The following is a 16,991-nucleotide window of genomic DNA, read 5'->3' on the forward strand; positions in this document are numbered from 1 at the left end:
GGATCCTCAGTAAAACACCTGAGTGGGGCCTTTGTAGTACAGGAAGCTTTACAGTAAGAGGTGTAAGAAAAAAACAAAACAAAACATTGAATCATGGGTAAATATTACCTCTGGACCTTCTTTAGGATTTGAATTAATGCATATGTAAACAGGAAGAGGTGTTGCTTCAGTGTGTGTTATTTGTATAATGATGATCTTTGCCAAAAAAGAATGTTTTCAGTTTTAGATCTGAAACGTTGGACAAACACACAAACAAACATCATCCCACTGACCTAAAAGATGTTTCGTTTTAGCTGTTCATGTCCTGAACTGATCCTTTTAGTTACACGCTGTTGCTGTGGGTAATTAAAGGCATTTCTCCAGGAGCATGTGCCACCGTTGAACACACACAGTAGGTTATAAGCTAAATTCCTGTAATGACATTCTCTAAGTCAGAAGGACACTCTTGCTCCCTCTTTCTTCATCAATTCATATTTTAAGTTTCTTTTTCAGGCTGACCTCATACATTATTCCTGAGAATATACATCGGTATGCAAATCCTGTAAGCACAGATATAATCAGACGTACTTGTTGTTCCTGTAGTTTAGCTGTAGTTCCTGCAGTAGCTTTCAGGCCCCTCTTCTGTGGAACCAGCTCCCAGTTTGGATTCAGAAGGTGGGCACCTTCTTCACTTTTAAGATTAGGCTTAAAACTTTCCTTTTTGATAAAACATATAGTTGTGTCTTGATCAGGTGACAATGAATTCTCCCTTGGTCATGTTGCAATAGGTTCAGACTGCCAGGGGATTCCCATGATGGGCTTTTTCTATTAACCATGTGTCTATACACAACTCTGCATTAAATTATTAGCAATTATTTAGTGTTTCATTTTGTCCTGTTTCCTTTCCTGGTCCTGGTTCTGCAAAATGTTTCTTCCTGTTGAAAGGGAGTTCTTTCTTTCCACTGACACCAAAGGCAGAAAACTCCATCTGATTGTTGGGGTTTTCTCTTTAGTATTGTTGGATCTTTACCTTATAATATAAAGCACCCGGAGGCTACTCTTGTTGTGAGTTGGTGCTTTGCAAATAAAATTGAACTGAACAATAAAAAAAAACTAAGGCTATAATCCTTAATGTAAAAGAGGGACAACCAAAGTGTATTTAAAAATATTACACTGGACTATAGTCCAGTTTACATGCATACATACTATCATACACTATTACCACAGAATAAATTATAATTAAAAGATTAAAATAAAGTAAGTACATTTGTAAAACTTGCTAACATTATTACTACCACTTCTAATAATCACATTCCAATCCTCATAAAGAACCAAATAAAACAAGTGGAAAATGTAAAATATATTTTAAAATAATAATAAATAATAAATACATGTATAATAAAATGAATGTTATATTATTATTAATATTATGATTTAATTAATTTCTCCATTGGTGGAGTTGCATGCCTTCATCTAAACAATAAACTAAAATAAATAGTAAGCTAGCAAATTTAAATGTATTAAAATATATAATGAATATAAAAATGTAAACAAAACATATTTAAAATAGAAGAAAATAAAAAATGGAAGAGGTGACAAGACAAATAAAAATACGATATACTGAATAAGTTTAAAACTAAGGAATTGAGTCTGCAGTGGTGAACAAAGTGCGTGCGGCGTTCAAACGCAGTAACAGCAGCAGCTGTGATTGGCCGGTTCCTGTCTGTGAGTCTCGCGCTCAGGAGTCGCTCTACGTCCTCAGTAGAGGCGTTGCTCTCGCTGCTCTCTGCTCATTGTGCGACTTTGGCGAGAGAAATTTCCGCTTCCTGCACCGATAAACACCAGCAGCGAACACACACCGAGCCGACACCAACTTAAGCAGAGGGAGAGACGGAGAGAGCCGCGGGGATTTGCCGCCTGCCGTCCGGTAGAAACCCCGGAGACTGCGATGTTTTCACTCTCAGGCGGAGATTAGCACTTTCCTGTTAGCGCTTCGCTCGCCTGCACCATCCGGAGCCTGAAAAAACAGGCAAAGCGAAGCGAGGAGACGGAGCTACAGCACCAGAGGAAGGACGACACACAGAGAAGGCAGACTACTACGGGTATTCTCCCCATTAGCTCCTTGTGAAAGCCCGTTTTCAGCCTCCAGGATGTCGGAGCGAGGAGGGCTCCCGCGGACTGGGGGCGTCCCTTCGCCGCACATGCAGCCCTCCAAGCCGGTCAGCATCTCCAACCGGCCGGTCCATATGAACCTGTACGCTACCTGGGAGGTGGACCGCTCCTCGCCCAGCTGTGTGCCGAGGTATGTGCAGGGGAGATGGTCGGGCTTAGCGTTACTTATCGCTTTTTGGTGGGGTGGGCTGGTTGTTGTGAATGGGAAGTGACCCAGTCAGTGTGTTTACACTGGGGGATTGCAAACACATAGACACCCACGGGTGCCTATTTAGGAAGACTCATTGCACTGATGGCTGTTGTGGTGTTAACAAACTGGTAGATCCCTTTAAACCCATTAATTAAGAGGCTGCCTCCAATAGCACTGGTGTTACCCTGTGACTGGACCTCTTGTTCGCACTTTTGTGGTCCCCAGCCCTCAGCTCGATCACTGTACGACCCTGCTCTTAAAGATGAAAGCAGGCTCCCTCGTTATTTCTGATCCCTACAGCAGGTGCTGCCCAAACAGCCTTAGTTGTTGCCCAGCTGATCAGCGCAGACAGACAAAAGATTGATGAAGCAAGCTGACCGTCGCTGCAACTGTAGAGAGCCACTTTGCATCCATTTATTATACAGCTGTAACAGTAGCTGGTGTGATGTGTGAGTCTGAGGGAGAAGACAAAGCCAGGGATCATCTTTGAGGTGCACCCACAACCCGAAACGTCTTGTTTAGTGTCATATGCCTGCTCAGACTTTCACTGCTTCTCATCATGTGATTGGTGTGTGTGTGTGTGTGTGTTCATAAGGGCAATGCAGCAAGGTCATGTTAGGAGAGACACCTCATCCACCTCTAAGCTCTGCCTCAGACAAAGACACTGAAGCGTTTCACAGCCACTCTACAAGGGGTGGGCTCACAGAGGCAGATGCACGTGGTCATGTGTCCTGTGATAATCAGGTGTAACCTAAATGAACAAGCTCCAGCTGCAGCTTGTCTCATTGTTCTTTTTATGGCGCTTAAGTGATAATCCTGGTCATAACAAGTTCGATTCAGGGTCAAAGGTTAACTGCTACTGCTGAAGTAGCGCTTGTGTTTTCCAATGTCAGCTAAGCAAACAGTTGGGGAGCTGCTGCAGCATAAAAACGTGCAGGGACTTTCTGTGAAATCACGTCAAACGCAGTGCTTTTCTCCATAAGCCTGAGTCGCATCCTCATCCAGATGAGCGCAGATGTTTAGGTGACTAAAAGCAATTAGTGGGGAATAAAGGCTCCATGGTCATCATCACACAAAGCCCACATGCTGACACCCTAATGCTGCTTTCTGAAATGCTCTGGGGCTTTACTGGTTTTAGAAGCAAAGCCTCAAAAGTACGCTTGGCTTCTTAGCGGTCTGCAAGTGTGTGTGTGTGTGTGTGTGCACCTCAATGACACAGCTGTAAATCTATGTCTTGGAATTGGCTCTCTTAACTATAACACCCAGTGTTTTCCTGCACATTAAATGTATTTCCCCCCTTTAGTTTGAGATGATTTTTACCAGTGTCTTCAGCTGATTTTTTGAGTAGTTTGGCATCGTGCTGCAAAATGCAATTGTGGACTTTTTCTATTTTTTTTTTTTTTATTCCACCCTGCAGCCGTCACGGCCCGTCAAATATCTTCGATTTCACTGCAGTTTCAGCAACATTGAGGCAGGCAAGGAGGGGGAAAAAAAGGAGGGTGGCAGAGAAACGGAGGATGACACTGGGAGATGGGGAGTAGCAGCACTGACTCTGTCATCTACATTTAAATGGGATTTTTCACAGACACAAGAAACAGGGAAGTCTAATCTGGAGCCAGAAGAACCTGCACACCATGTACTGTGAATCAGTCGCGGGGATGTCTTGCAGAGTCTTGACTGTGGTGTGTTTGCTTCTTGTTCACTGCCTTGTTGCCTAATCTTTGTCTCTGCAGTAAGGACTAAGAACTTCCCCTCTCCAGCCGAGGTGGTGTTGCTCTAACCTCTTCCTGTCTACCCAGAATGCCTCCTTGTGTGTTGTTTACACTGAGCTGTGGGTTGCATTTGCCCTGGCAGGAGCACACATCCTGCTTATCCTGATATGTTAAAAGAAATCTGGACCTGCTCTGTATTTATAGGTGTTTACATACCCACCCAGACTTACTGGCCATGTAGCTAATTTTTTTTGTTGTTTTTATTTTTTGCTCATATTCAGAGGGGAGTTGACAGGAAATACTTGTGACTGATATCAGAATGAGAGATGATATCAGTTGTTTGAGCAGCCAGGAGTCAAACGTTCATTTTCTGCAGCCAAAGCAACGAGTACAGCAGCTGCTCCGGCAGGCCTGACACTTCACTCCATGAACGCAGAGGCAGGGGTAGCGAATAGAGATCAGCAGCTCTCAGGTGCGCTCGTTGTCAGGTGGAATGTCGGATCATGCCCACTCATGTTGCACGCTGAACATGGTTTGGATTCCAGCGCTCAACAGGAGTGTAGTCAGAGGCTCTTTGTGTAGCTGCTCTACGACAGGTATTCCAGGAATTGGTTAGAGCACCGACATGATCACCTCGCATCGTTAAAGAAGCTGAGGTGGAAAGTCCCATGACTCGGGTCGCTGGGTGGATCGTGGGGATTTTTGCTCAGTGTTTCACTTTGGCTTCTAAGGAGAAAGCCTTCACGAGTACCGTGCCCCACTGACCCCACTGACCCCTCAACACCAGGCTTTGTCCATTTGCAGGCTGCTGCCAAGGGATTGGTCGGACTTTCCACTGTGGCCGCTCAAACAATAACTCAGACCGAGTTCACCTTAACAAAGAAAAAAATTAATCATGTTGTGAAACCTACTTAATGGGGCATTAGACAAGAGTTGGCTGATTATGAGATTAATAGAGTCTAATACAGGCTGTTATTGTCCTATTAGAAATGAAGAGCTTTTGCTATATAGGGCTGCCTGTTGTTGAATACGAAAAGACAATGCAGAAGAAGTTTGCCCAGAACAGCAGCTCCATTCCTTATTATTAAAAATGTGTTTGGTACTACAGCAGAGCAGATGGTGGTCATTTGTGAAACATATTGCTGGAAAGTTGGGGGTACGGTATAATCAATCCCACTGAGACAAGTTGTTTTAGAACAGAGGTGTCAAACATGTGGCCCAGACAGTGCAAAACGTGGAAAATGCAATGAGTAAGTGTGAACTTTTAACTGTGTTTTATTCCTACGAATGGATCAGATCCAAACTGAGGATCCAGAGGTTTGAATCACTGTCATATTTACAACCTTCTGACAAAGACACCACCCTCATCTGTCATACTACGCCTGAACAGGTAATAGAAACACCTTCAAAAAATACAAAACGAGGTGGCTTTTTACGATGAATGAATCGATAGACAAGTTCCTGTTTTATTCTCTTATTATTGTGACTCTACAGCAAAAAAAGGACATCTTTGAATAAACAGTACATTTTCTGTATGTATTTGTTAACCTATAACCCCCTCAGCTGAGGTGTGTAATGGATTTAGTCTGGCCAACTCTCAAACTGGTCGGGATTAGTTTTAGGAATCTAGTTCATGAAATGCAAAGGTTTTCAGAAGGTTATTAGTCTTCTGGCTCACCTTAGTTCAGATTTAACTGTATGTGGCTCCTGTAATAAATGGGCTTGACACCTCTGTTTTACAGCCTACGTTTTTTTAGGATGTCCCCTCTTTAAGCCGGCTTTTTTCTGATTTGCTGCCCCTCGAGTTCTAATCATCAGTAAGGTCTTCCCTGTTCACAGCCAAAACTGTGAACCCGAGATGACATTGGGGAAATTTCCAGTCGCTGACATCACACAGAGCCAAGAGTAGGCAAAAACGTTTTTTTACCCTTGGAACCTGAATATATGCTGCTGTTATTCCTGGGTATCTTTTTCTTTTTAAACCATCAGAGAGAGAAAAAACAAAAATTATTTATTGATTAACTACACGTCGCGTCTCGAGCATTCATTGTATCCACTTTAAGTTGGCTAAGAGCTTCATAATCCAGCTATTTAAGTCAGCTTCTTAGAAGAGAATCAGCCTGACGCCCAAACGTTGGGAGCTAAACACACAATAAACAGTATAAATAAGTGAAAGCAGCGAGGTCAGTGCATTGAAAATAAATCTGCTGCTCTGGTAATGAATACTGTTGGCGTGAGGAAGTGCGCTGCAGAAATGCAGGATGTTCTGAATTATACATTGTGTGTTTGTTCGACTCGTTCGCTGTAATTGCCCCGCGATACAATAGTGGACGTCACGTTTCTCGAGTGTCAGCGTTACATTATCCTCCCCCCCCCCGAACCCTTGCACGCACACCCCTCCCTCCTCTAAACACCGGCTGTTGATCGCGCACACACAACTGGAAAGAAATGGAAAGAGCGCCGACAGGCTATCACATACGAGCATGCTCACAGGCAGGGTGACAGGGCGCTTCATTAAGGAGCTTTGGCTTTGCCGCTCCCTTAGACACTTCTTTTTTTTTTTTCTTTAAAAGCTGAGTGGCCGAAAAGGTCTGAAGTTTCCTCCGCGGCTCGGCTCGCCTGTTGGAGATGAAGGGAGACGGAGCGTAAAGTATAAACCTCTTCACCCAACTTGCCACCATTATTTACTATTTCCGCCCGTAGCCTTCCAAGCACAACTCCTCAGGGAAAGCTGGAACACGATGGCATGCAGTGCATGACCATTATTGACTGTAATGATGTTTATCCAGTGGTTTTCCAAAATACACTGGAATGTGTTTTTCCCAGTGGTATTGGGAAGAAAAATGTGGCAGTTTGGAAAAAGATTTGCTGGTTAAATGTCTTTCTCAGCTGCTTGAAGGCTGACAGGCAGAGAAACCTTTAACCCTGCTTTAAAAAGCTGCTAACCCACTCAAAATTTCACCGTTACGCCTTTTTTCTGCTGTAATTCTGCACAGTGAGACGAATCCTCTTTTGCAGACCTTGCTTAGATTGAAATTTGCTGGGTAACAGTGTCAGCGGAGAGGCCTGATAACGACTCGGAGGAGAAATCTCAGTATTGTTGGTTTAAAATGGAGCACTGTAACAAAAAATAATTTCCCCCAGGGATCAATAAAGTATTCTGATTCTGATTCTGATCACACCAAGGAACCTGCTTCTGATTTGGCACTTTCGTGCGACGTACAACTTTGTCTAACAGTGTTGTTTTTATTATTATTCCTTTTCCATTTTTTGGTTAAAAAGACTCCTCGAGTATATAAAGAAACTTTCAGAGCCTTGTTGGGGAACGTTTCCCCGCAGTGCTGTTCCCAGGAGAAAATAATCTCCAGCCTTGACGCGTCTTCTCATAAAACTGAAGCATGAAATATGCTAATTCAAATCCCTCATTTGAATGATTTGTCTCCGGCTGCTATTTTGTATATTTCCGCTCCTCGTCGTGACGATTTTTTTCTCTTCCTTCTCGGATGCCTGACGTATGATTTGGTCCCGAATTCCCGGTCGAGATGCTTTTTGACGTCCATCGTGGATTATTTCTTCTCTCTGTGGCAGCAAAAGCCTTGACGTGTGTCCTCAAAAGCTGCATCGTGCTGCAATCATCTAAACACTGTCAGTGCTGACTCGCGTAGACAAAGATTGTTGATGGCCTAGAAACATTAAGACCTGTGCACCCTGCTTTTTCATATCTAAATCTCAGTAATAGATGTTGCTACACTGGCTCACCTTGACAGCCTCACTCTGTATTTTTAGCAGCCAGTGTGGGTTATGAAGCTATTTAAGTATTTCTTGTAGCTGAATGCGTTTGTATTAATGACGGCATGGAAAAACATCATGAATTTTTTGAAAACGCAATAATCATCCGTCTATTTTCTTCTGCGTATCCAATTCAAAGTCATGGGAGGGGCTGGGGCGTGTCCTGGCTGTCATGAGGTGAGAGGTGGGGTACATCCTGTTGTGGCGCCTTGATTAGACTGGGCGCAACCAGCTCATGAGCAGACGGTGTGGGTCTGTGCAGATATCACTCTTTCTCTTTTTCTTTGTTTTGCTTGACCACACAGTTTCGTCCATGGAGAATTTACATTACGGTGCACCAACTACACGTGCGCCCCAGGGAGCAGACTTCAGAGAGGTGTATGAATGACTCCTCAGCTGTAAAATCAAGGCTTAACACAGAGAGACTGACAATAATATTATCTCACATCCATGTTTTGGGTGGGAGCATGCAAACTCCACACTTCCTGGACTGTGGAGATTCTGCTAATCACCGCAGTGCTGCGGTTTAAAGAAAACTTTATCTCAGCAGCTCAGCTTGTACTTTGCAGTGAGCACTGGATGGATGGATGATGGATTTTTTTCCCCCTTTCTCCCACTTCAGAAAAGAAATCGTTCTCTCCGAGCCTGTTACTGCCAGTGCACTCGCACATAAAGCGATGCCCTGCTCATCGAGTTGTGGGAACTAAATGTTCGCAACCTGCAGTTTCACAACCACTGTTGAGGCTAACAATGCTGTCTGTGAAACAAGCCCTTCGCACATGTGGTGAGAATTGCACGGCTGCTGGGGCGTCCTTTGTGCAACTTGTCTAGGGTACGTCTCGGGGTACGAAGCAAAGGGTAGTAAGGAAACATGAATGTGACCTGTGTCAGAGAGAGCGATAAAAGCTGGTTATGTTGCAAACGTTGTGCAAAAGCAGGCAAGCAGAAATCATTTGGGTGTCAGTGGGTGTTTGTTTCTCACGCAGGGTCTGGTAGCAAAAGCGAGAAGTGTGAAGCTGAGGTGTTTGGCTGCTGCTGCTGCTGCTGTATTGTAGAGGTTGTTGTCGGTCGGTCTCTAAAGCTGCTGTGGTCTGAGGAGGCCTTTGTTGCGGTATCGTAATGTTCTTGTGTGTGTTTTTGTTGTTTAAAATTTATACTTTTGGTTGCTGCACTGTTTGACTTCTGGTCATGATCTCCCTACTGTGGGGACATCTGACACACACACACACACACACACACACACACACACACACACACACACACACACACACACACACGGACAGATTTCCATTTCCAAGGTGCAGTGACAGCTGATTCGCAGGCAGTGTCACTGACATATGCTTTGCTTTCATCCACCGTGTTATGACCAAGGACACCTCGGTATAAAATTACAGAGAAGGACGTGCAGTGTGGAGAAACACAAATCATGCTGACAACAGGTACATAATCACACACACACTCTTGAACTAGATCATCGCATGACGGCAAGTTTTCTCCGCAGCTCCATTTTTGGCCTGTTGAAACCTGAACGCTGCACTTTGATGGAAAAATGAAATTCCAGTCGCTTGCTGCATACCTCTGTTTGTTTATAGTTTTCCTTGAGAGGAAACTTTTTGGCACTTCTGCCTCACTGTTAAGATTTGGACTTTGTAGTAGGTAAATTGTGGGTGCAGAAAAAGTTAACAGCAGATAATTTGCACCAGGACATAAAAACAACAGTTGTTCTTTGTGCGTCTGTGCTGCCACTTTATATCTGTGGTCATGCAAATAACGCTTGCTCACGTCTGTAATCCTCTCCGGCTCAGGTTACACGCCGTTTCCCCTGGGTGATAACACAAGCTCGTAATGCACTTAACACAGATTGACCTTGACACAGCGCCAGTGTTTTAGTACCTCTGTCTATAATTTATTGGCATTTTTTCCAATTCTGTTTTTTCAGGGCTGTGGTTTTGTGGTTGCACAGCTTTGTGTTTCTAGCTGCTTCAGTTTTACATAGTTTACATAGTTTGAGTTTTCTATGCTGATGATGTTCTAGTGCTCTCTTTGAGTAAGAGCAGGCTGGATCGTCCTTATCGTATATTTGAACTGTGTGTGAACGAAATTGAAGGTTTCAAGTATTTTTTTTTTCCAGTGGACGCTGGCAATGTGAAGTAAGCATATAAGCCCAAGTGTTATACACTTAAGCAACCATTCACTGGCAATTTGTTGATGCTGCATTTGAGTTTCTCTTCTGAAAAACTCACTGATGCTGCCAATTAACTTAATTAGCTGCAAAATGTTCGTCCAGCTGTTTGTTTTTCAGCCTTTTGTTGCCCTGTCCCAACTTTGCTGAGACCTGTTGTCATCAAAATGATACATTTTCTCAGTTCAAGCATTCAGTATGGTGTCTTGTGTTCCAATTTGAATAAAATATGGGCTTGTGAGATTTGCAAATCATTGCTCTCTGTTTTTGTTTACAGTTTATACAGTGTGTCAATTAGGGTTGTACGTTGGTGGCCATGGGTTTGCCAGAAACCGAGCCGAGGAAAGCCCCTGTGTGGGGAAACGGTGACGTAGCTACGTTAGCTGCATGCTAGGATAAGCCAGTTCACTTCTTTCTGAAGTTTCATAGATAAGAAGCACAACTCCCTTTCTATATAAAGGAAAGCTAATATGAATAGGGTTATAGATTTAAGTAAAGTAAAAGTAAAAAGACACAAAACTAAACTGGCAAAATGTTAGCAAACATGCTAATGTTTTATACTAGTGGCTTTTAATAAAACATGAAAAAAGCCGAGGTGAAGCTGTTTACATACAGAGCAGTTTGTGGAGGGATGGGCTGAAAGAGTCACAGTATTTTACTGTAGTCCAGTAAATGTCATTTATAGAATATCAGAAATGTCAATGAAACAGTAGAATTAATGTAGCTGGAGTAAAAACTGAAACTGAAAATGTGCAGCTTTCTCTTAAAGCTTTGTATTTTTCCTTTTTTCCCCTCTTATGTTCAGTGTTAGAGCTGTGTCACTTTGGTCTCGCACCGCAGATTCAAATAAAAGGATCTAACCTGTAATACCGTTACACTTGTTGGACTGGCTGCTTCTCAGCTTGACTCATGCTGTGACACTGTGATATTCTCAGTTCTTTATGACGGCTGTACTGTGGCAGGAATGGCTGGGATTGGTCGATAACCAGGGGCATAATGTGATCACCCAGTACCCACCCAGCAACGTGCAGTTGTGCAGGGACGGGGGTGGGGGTGGTGGATATGGCGCTTGGATAGCATCGCCTCCATGTCTCAAGCTAAACTGGATTAGGCGGGTACTCTGCTCATTAATCCGTAATCGCTTTAACGAAGGGTCAATTGTGTGTGTGTGTGTGTGTGTGTGTGTGTGTGTGTGTGTGTGTGTGTACGTGTATGTGTGGAGAGAGAGACAACAAAGATTGTTGTATGAAATTATTCATAGAATAAAAATAAAAATAACAAATTATTCTGTATGCTCCTGTAGTGTGAACCTGTCACTTTCAGGCACACCCATAGTCAGTGAAATGCAGAAATGCACAACAGGCCTGTGAGCAAGATGCTTTTCCCACTGGCAACACATATGTTATCTTGTGTAACGCACGCAAGCATGCACACACACACACATGCTGCACATGCTGCACATCACGTATCTTGCAAGACTAGATTTGAAAGTCGCCAGACAACAGGCCTGCACTCTGGATAAGGAGGTGCAAACTAGCCAAAACATGATGAACAGACTTGCCACCAAAGATAACTCGTGCTCGGGTTTATTTTTTTTCTCCCTTTTTTTTTTTTTTTTACACTGCAACAGTGTCCGAACCTCAATTCGTCAGACATATTTTCTTTGCTATAAACACACTTGATCACCTTTGACAGATTTGAATGTGCTATCTGTGTGTGAGACTTCAAATGTGTCCATGTTTAAAGGTTGTCCTGCTTAGGAAGTAACCGGCCGCGGTGCGTCCTTGCCTGCGGCTGTGGGAAGTAGAGCAAGACGGAAGGAAATGGGCAGAGAGAGAGAGAGGGAGAGGCACTGAATGAAGGCGAGAGAGTGAGGGGACAGCCGCCATACAAAACTGAGCAAAAGAGCAAAACGTCACTTCTTAATAAATATCTAGGACACCTTACTTTGCGTGTGTAGGTATGTACTCGTATTCCCTGCATTGTGGGAGCCAAACTGTGTGTGCAGTCACATTCTGGAGACCCAGTTCCCTTTATGGGGACGTGAATTTGGTCTTGAGCATTCAAAATATTTAGGGTTACTAGGGCTGTTCGATATAACGATATATATCGGATGACGATATAAAAACGTCTATCGTTTCATTTTACATTATCGTTTGTTTCGTGGTGTCGCAAAATAAACTGTTTACGGCAATATTTTTTCACCGTTTTGATGGTCACTGCAGTGGCTATATTCATTTCTTAAAGTTCTCTCTTTCTCTTATATTTAATATAACCACACTACGGATGGATAAGAGCCTGTTTTTACGCGTTGTTGTTAGCAACAACGATGGTAAAACCATCGTGTGTCCGCTTGTTTATTTTCCACATAAACCTTTCAGAATAAAGCTCAAGATCCTGTTGAGACTTTTCAAAATAAACTGAATCACGTGAAAGAGCAGATTATTTACGGATGAGAAGCAAAAAAGAGCCGTCGGGTGCTAAAAAATAAACCTTAGACTCAAACGTTAGAACAGGCTTTCCCCCGCAGCACGCCGTGTAATAAATACTCACAAAGAAAACGGCGGCTTTAACAACTTACGTCTAAAAGTTTCATGCATCAGTTAAAACATTCGACTCCAGGTACATGACGCGGAGCTGGAAACACTTCGCGCAAGTCGAGCTGCCCGAGATTCACAGAATTTACAGAAAATATTAAATTTTTGTGATTTATATCGTTATCGGACGATAGATGTCTTATGAGAGTTGGGTCATATCGCACAGCCCTGGTTACAACTTGAGTTGCGGTCGGCTTGCAGTTGGAATAAGCTAATGTACCTGTCGGACATGGACGTGGTTTTGGAAGTCATTTTCGCCATGCATCCTCTCACAGGAAGCGTAGGGGAAAGAAAAAGACAGGATGTTTTCAAAGCCCTGCGAGATGAAAACTCAGCCCCATGACAGATGTGGTTGGGTCCAGTGTTTAATTAGGCCAGCATTTGCTGACTTAATTCGATGTCATCTATCAGCGTACGGCATTTAATTGTCATGTATTTTGTTTGGTGTATGACTGTAATAAAAACGCTGAGATTTATTGCTCATAGCGGCCTTCCCGAGTTGTGTTTCATCTTTTCACAGTAGCTGTACACATCCCCATTAAAGCAGCCCCTCACCTGATAAATATCAGGGCTCGGGATTTAAGAGATGTCTTCTTAAGTGACCGAAAAACGAGGTGGGCTTGTTTGCACAGCTGCAATAAGATTTCCTCTTGGCACGTAGCGTTTCTGTGGCAGGCAGAGCAGTGTGTACATCTAAAAACAACAATAACAAGAGAGGGAAACATGAGGTTGTGAGTGTGTTTATAGGAATAATTTCCATTCCACTACATTTCTATATCCATTATATACCCAGGCACCAGCTCTGAAGCCAAAGAGCTCTATTCTTTGCTCATATTGCAGGTTGGGGCCAAGAGGGGATTTTTTTTTCTTCTTTTTTCAACCACTTTTCGATGCTCACAGTGTTGAGTTGAATTCATAAGCGCTATTTGAGTCACCTCAACTCATCCTATACCAACCAGCCTCCCTGTAATAACCACCTGCCTGATATTGCCTGAGTCCTCTGGGGGTGGATCCCTCGTGAATGCCAGGACCTAAGCTCTCCGAGCGCATGACTGAATTGTAATGAGAGTTTAGTCGCTTCACCTGTGTGTTGCTGGGCGGTGTAGGTTTTCCATGCACTGCTGGTGTTCTGTGTGTGTGAGATGTTGTTTATGCTCTCACTGCAGCACTCGAAGCAGCTCCTTCTTCACCTCACACCTGCATATCTTTACTTTTTTTTCCAGTGCAGCTCGTTCTTGCCTCACCTTGCTTCTGCAGTAAATGCTATGAGTGTGTGTTTGCTGACACTGTTCTCTCACTGATTGCTGCACTTAAGTATCGTCTTCTCTGGATGTTGTTTTTTCTTAGCTGTGCTTCAATCAGCCTGCCTCACCTGCACATTACTTTGAAGTCCAAATAGCGATCGAGTGGATGTGTGTGCCTTGTGCTGCGTTTTCACGGCAAAGGTCGGCTTCAGCCGTGTCATTATTTTTGGCATCGGCGTCCTGACTGACCTTGCTGTTAAATGGGGCTTCTGTGTGTTTTTTAGCGCGTTCTCCTTGATTTTTTGCGCCTTGGCATATCACTTTATGCTTCACAGAGTGTAAATCGTCGCGCGGCTTAAATCAAGTAACGCTTTGCTGTGTGTACGTGCGTGTGTATGTGTCCTAGCAGGGTATTCTTGCTTTAGGCTAAGTGTCAGCTCATGTCAGGAGGGTGACTTGCTTTTTGCAGAAGCGCAGCAAAGAAAGGCTAGAGAGGGAAGGGAAAGGGGGGTCGGGCGGCTTCAGCAGCAGAAGAAGACAAGCCAACATCTTACTCTGGAGCTTGTCTTAGAGCGTTGAAACCTTTTAGCACCTTGTAGCATTCACTTTGTTTGCACAGGTAAAGCTGTAGCTCCTGTGAATATGCAAAACAGAACAGTTATAAGCTCCAAACTCCTGGACTGCAGCCGCTGACAACAATCCCTGTCAACAAGTGAGGTCAGAGCCTGCACCTCCACATTTAGCAGGTCCTGAATAGGAGAGCCTGACTGATATGATAACATTATGGTGATTTTAAAAATCTTTAAGTCTGACGTGATCTTTTCCTGACCAATAATTGTGTCGTTTTTTTGTAAACTCAAAGAAAGTGAACAGTTGAAAGTGAAAACCTTCAGGCGAAAGACGTGTTAGATGAGACATCTGGGCTGCTGATCAAGATTTGGGTGTATTTGCCTCCCAGTGCTGACTTTGAGTCATTTTAACTGTAGTTCTGGTTATTCTGACCTGGGTCACATGAAAAATGACTCTAACAGCTATTAATGATTGAAAAAGCAGCAGTTACATTTTGTGGACCGATCAAAGAGCTGAACTGTTTGGGCTCTAGTTCTTTATGGCACCTCTAAGGTTAGCTGTTATAAACTCTGGAACATCCAAGTATGGCAGTCAGTGATCTGTTAGTAGCACATCAAAGCTGATTTTTGCCCTGAATAATGAAGCAGCGGCAAAATGGCCATTCAGCCTGAATGTCGGGTTAGGGAGAGAGCAGAGAGAGTCTGCGAGTGTCGTGCACGGATCATAAACCAGGACAGATGGAGGGTGACGAGCAGAAATTGATGAGAATGACAGGAGGAGTGCCCCGTTGCGAGGAGTCAAGGGGGAAGAAGCGTGAAGCCGCAGGTGAAGATGAGAGCAGGAAAAAGAAGGATTAGACTGTGAAGGAGAAAAAATGAGCTCGAGTGGATGAAGGTGAGACACAAAGGAAAAAAGAGGAGGAGGTGTGGAGGTGGAAATAGAGTGGGAGGGTGGTGGGCTGGCTTTATCAGAATGGAAGAACATCAAAGCCGGGTGAATGGGTGAATGGGAAAGGAGCAGCTGGGGCAAAAGGAGGAGATACGGCAAAGAGACGTGAGCTGATTGAGGTATTAGATCCTCCACATGGCTCCCCCTTTTTCCTCCTCTCACTTTATTTTCCTCTCTTTTTTTATCTAATCTTTTCTCTCCCTCCTGTTTCCTCATCATCAGTCTTTGCTTTATCCTTCTCCCACCACAGGCACATTCCTCACTATTAAAGCTAGTCGGTATCTAAATCTCAGCTCTTCTGTCGGAGGCATCATCCTAGTCTTGTCTATAACTCATCCAGCTTTCTTCTTTGTCCTCTTGGGGCCACCGTTGCAGCTCTGCCCCACAGTCACAGCTTCCTTTCCCCAACACCTGTGATGGCCACAGAGTACATTTTCACCTCTGCCGCTGTTGTTTCTGGAGCAGTCAACACTCACGGTGCCATTATTGATCTCTGGCACCTGCTGTCATAGATTTAGCACAGACATCACTGCCGTGAGGCCTGCCGTGTCACGCGGCTGCTGTTTTTTAAGCTTTTGTAAATGAATACACATGCCCTGGGCCACTTTTTTAAACAGTGTCAGTCTGCTCTGTCAGGTAGAGATGGGGGAATAAAAAAAAAAAAGGCACAAAGCTCACAAGTGTCTCGGCCGTTTGGTTTTTGTCACTCGTCAGTGCCACCAATGAAATTCTAGGAATGCCTTAAAGTACAACTTGTACTAATATGGCTCTCACGAGGAGTAATTTAACTAGTTTACATGCACACATGTAGGAGTTGTTGCAAAGCAAACCATTCACAGTACGTAGGCTGTTGGTGTGGTGCCCTCCAACACTTGTAGCGGCGGTTTTTCCGAAAGCTCGCCTTGCACTAGCGGCACTAAAGAAAATGGGCTGAAGTGCCTCTTGTTTACAATTAGAACAAAGATGTCGACACAAATGCAGTTTTTCTCCGCTGAAAACACGTAAACTAACCTTGATTTTAGAGGTTTTTTTGTTGAATGTTCACATTTAATAGCCTGAATAGGCATTCAGTCGGCACAGACTTGAAGGAGAAGGTTTAAATCAAACGATCGGCGTGTTTTCAGCTTCGGTTCTCAGCTCAGTTTTGCATGTTATCAACTCAGGGTCAGACCAAGGTCTATTGATGATATGGCAGTGCTTCTATATTGTGTATCTGCAGAATGTGTAACGTACGTTGTAAACAACAGCCTCTGAGACCTCAGATTAATCAGTCAGATCAATCCAATCCAATTTACAGCTAGTTAAATGTAGAAACATGTGGTAAATACTAAAACTAAGCCTTTTCTTTCTGGATTAACGTTCATATTTTCCAGGGAATTTCTGAATATAAAAAAAATCTCAGTAATTCACTTCACTGCTAAATGTGTGAATGGGTTTTTCCTGCACAACAGTAGAACAACTAGGCGAGTAATTTCTATTTCCCAAAAGCACCTGAAATTTTCATAGTGGTTATGAGTTTTTAAAGTGGAAAGTACTGATCATTTTGTTTGTGTTTTATTGGTGAAGAGTAATAATGAGTGCTGTTTGGAAGTTCCTGCTTTAGTGAGG

General features: G+C 43.5%; 1 protein-coding gene across 2 annotated transcripts in view; it reads left to right on the forward strand.

The window, feature by feature from the left end:
- The first annotated feature begins 1,782 nt into the window (after positions 1–1,782).
- Positions 1,783–16,991, forward strand: part of pacs1b (phosphofurin acidic cluster sorting protein 1b) — a 67,357-nt gene continuing 52,148 nt past the window's right edge. For both annotated transcript variants that reach the window (XM_085350744.1, XM_085350745.1), the window contains exon 1: positions 1,783–2,281. In XM_085350744.1, the coding sequence (XP_085206870.1) occupies positions 2,130–2,281 (152 nt within the window). In that variant the 5' untranslated portion in view covers positions 1,783–2,129. The remainder of the gene's footprint in view (positions 2,282–16,991) is intronic.

This window comes from Diplotaxodon limnothrissa, linkage group LG3, assembly GCF_057381915.1.
Source record: "Diplotaxodon limnothrissa isolate DT_005_m linkage group LG3, D_limnothrissa_male_GT1.1, whole genome shotgun sequence".
NCBI lineage: Eukaryota > Metazoa > Chordata > Actinopteri > Cichliformes > Cichlidae > Diplotaxodon > Diplotaxodon limnothrissa.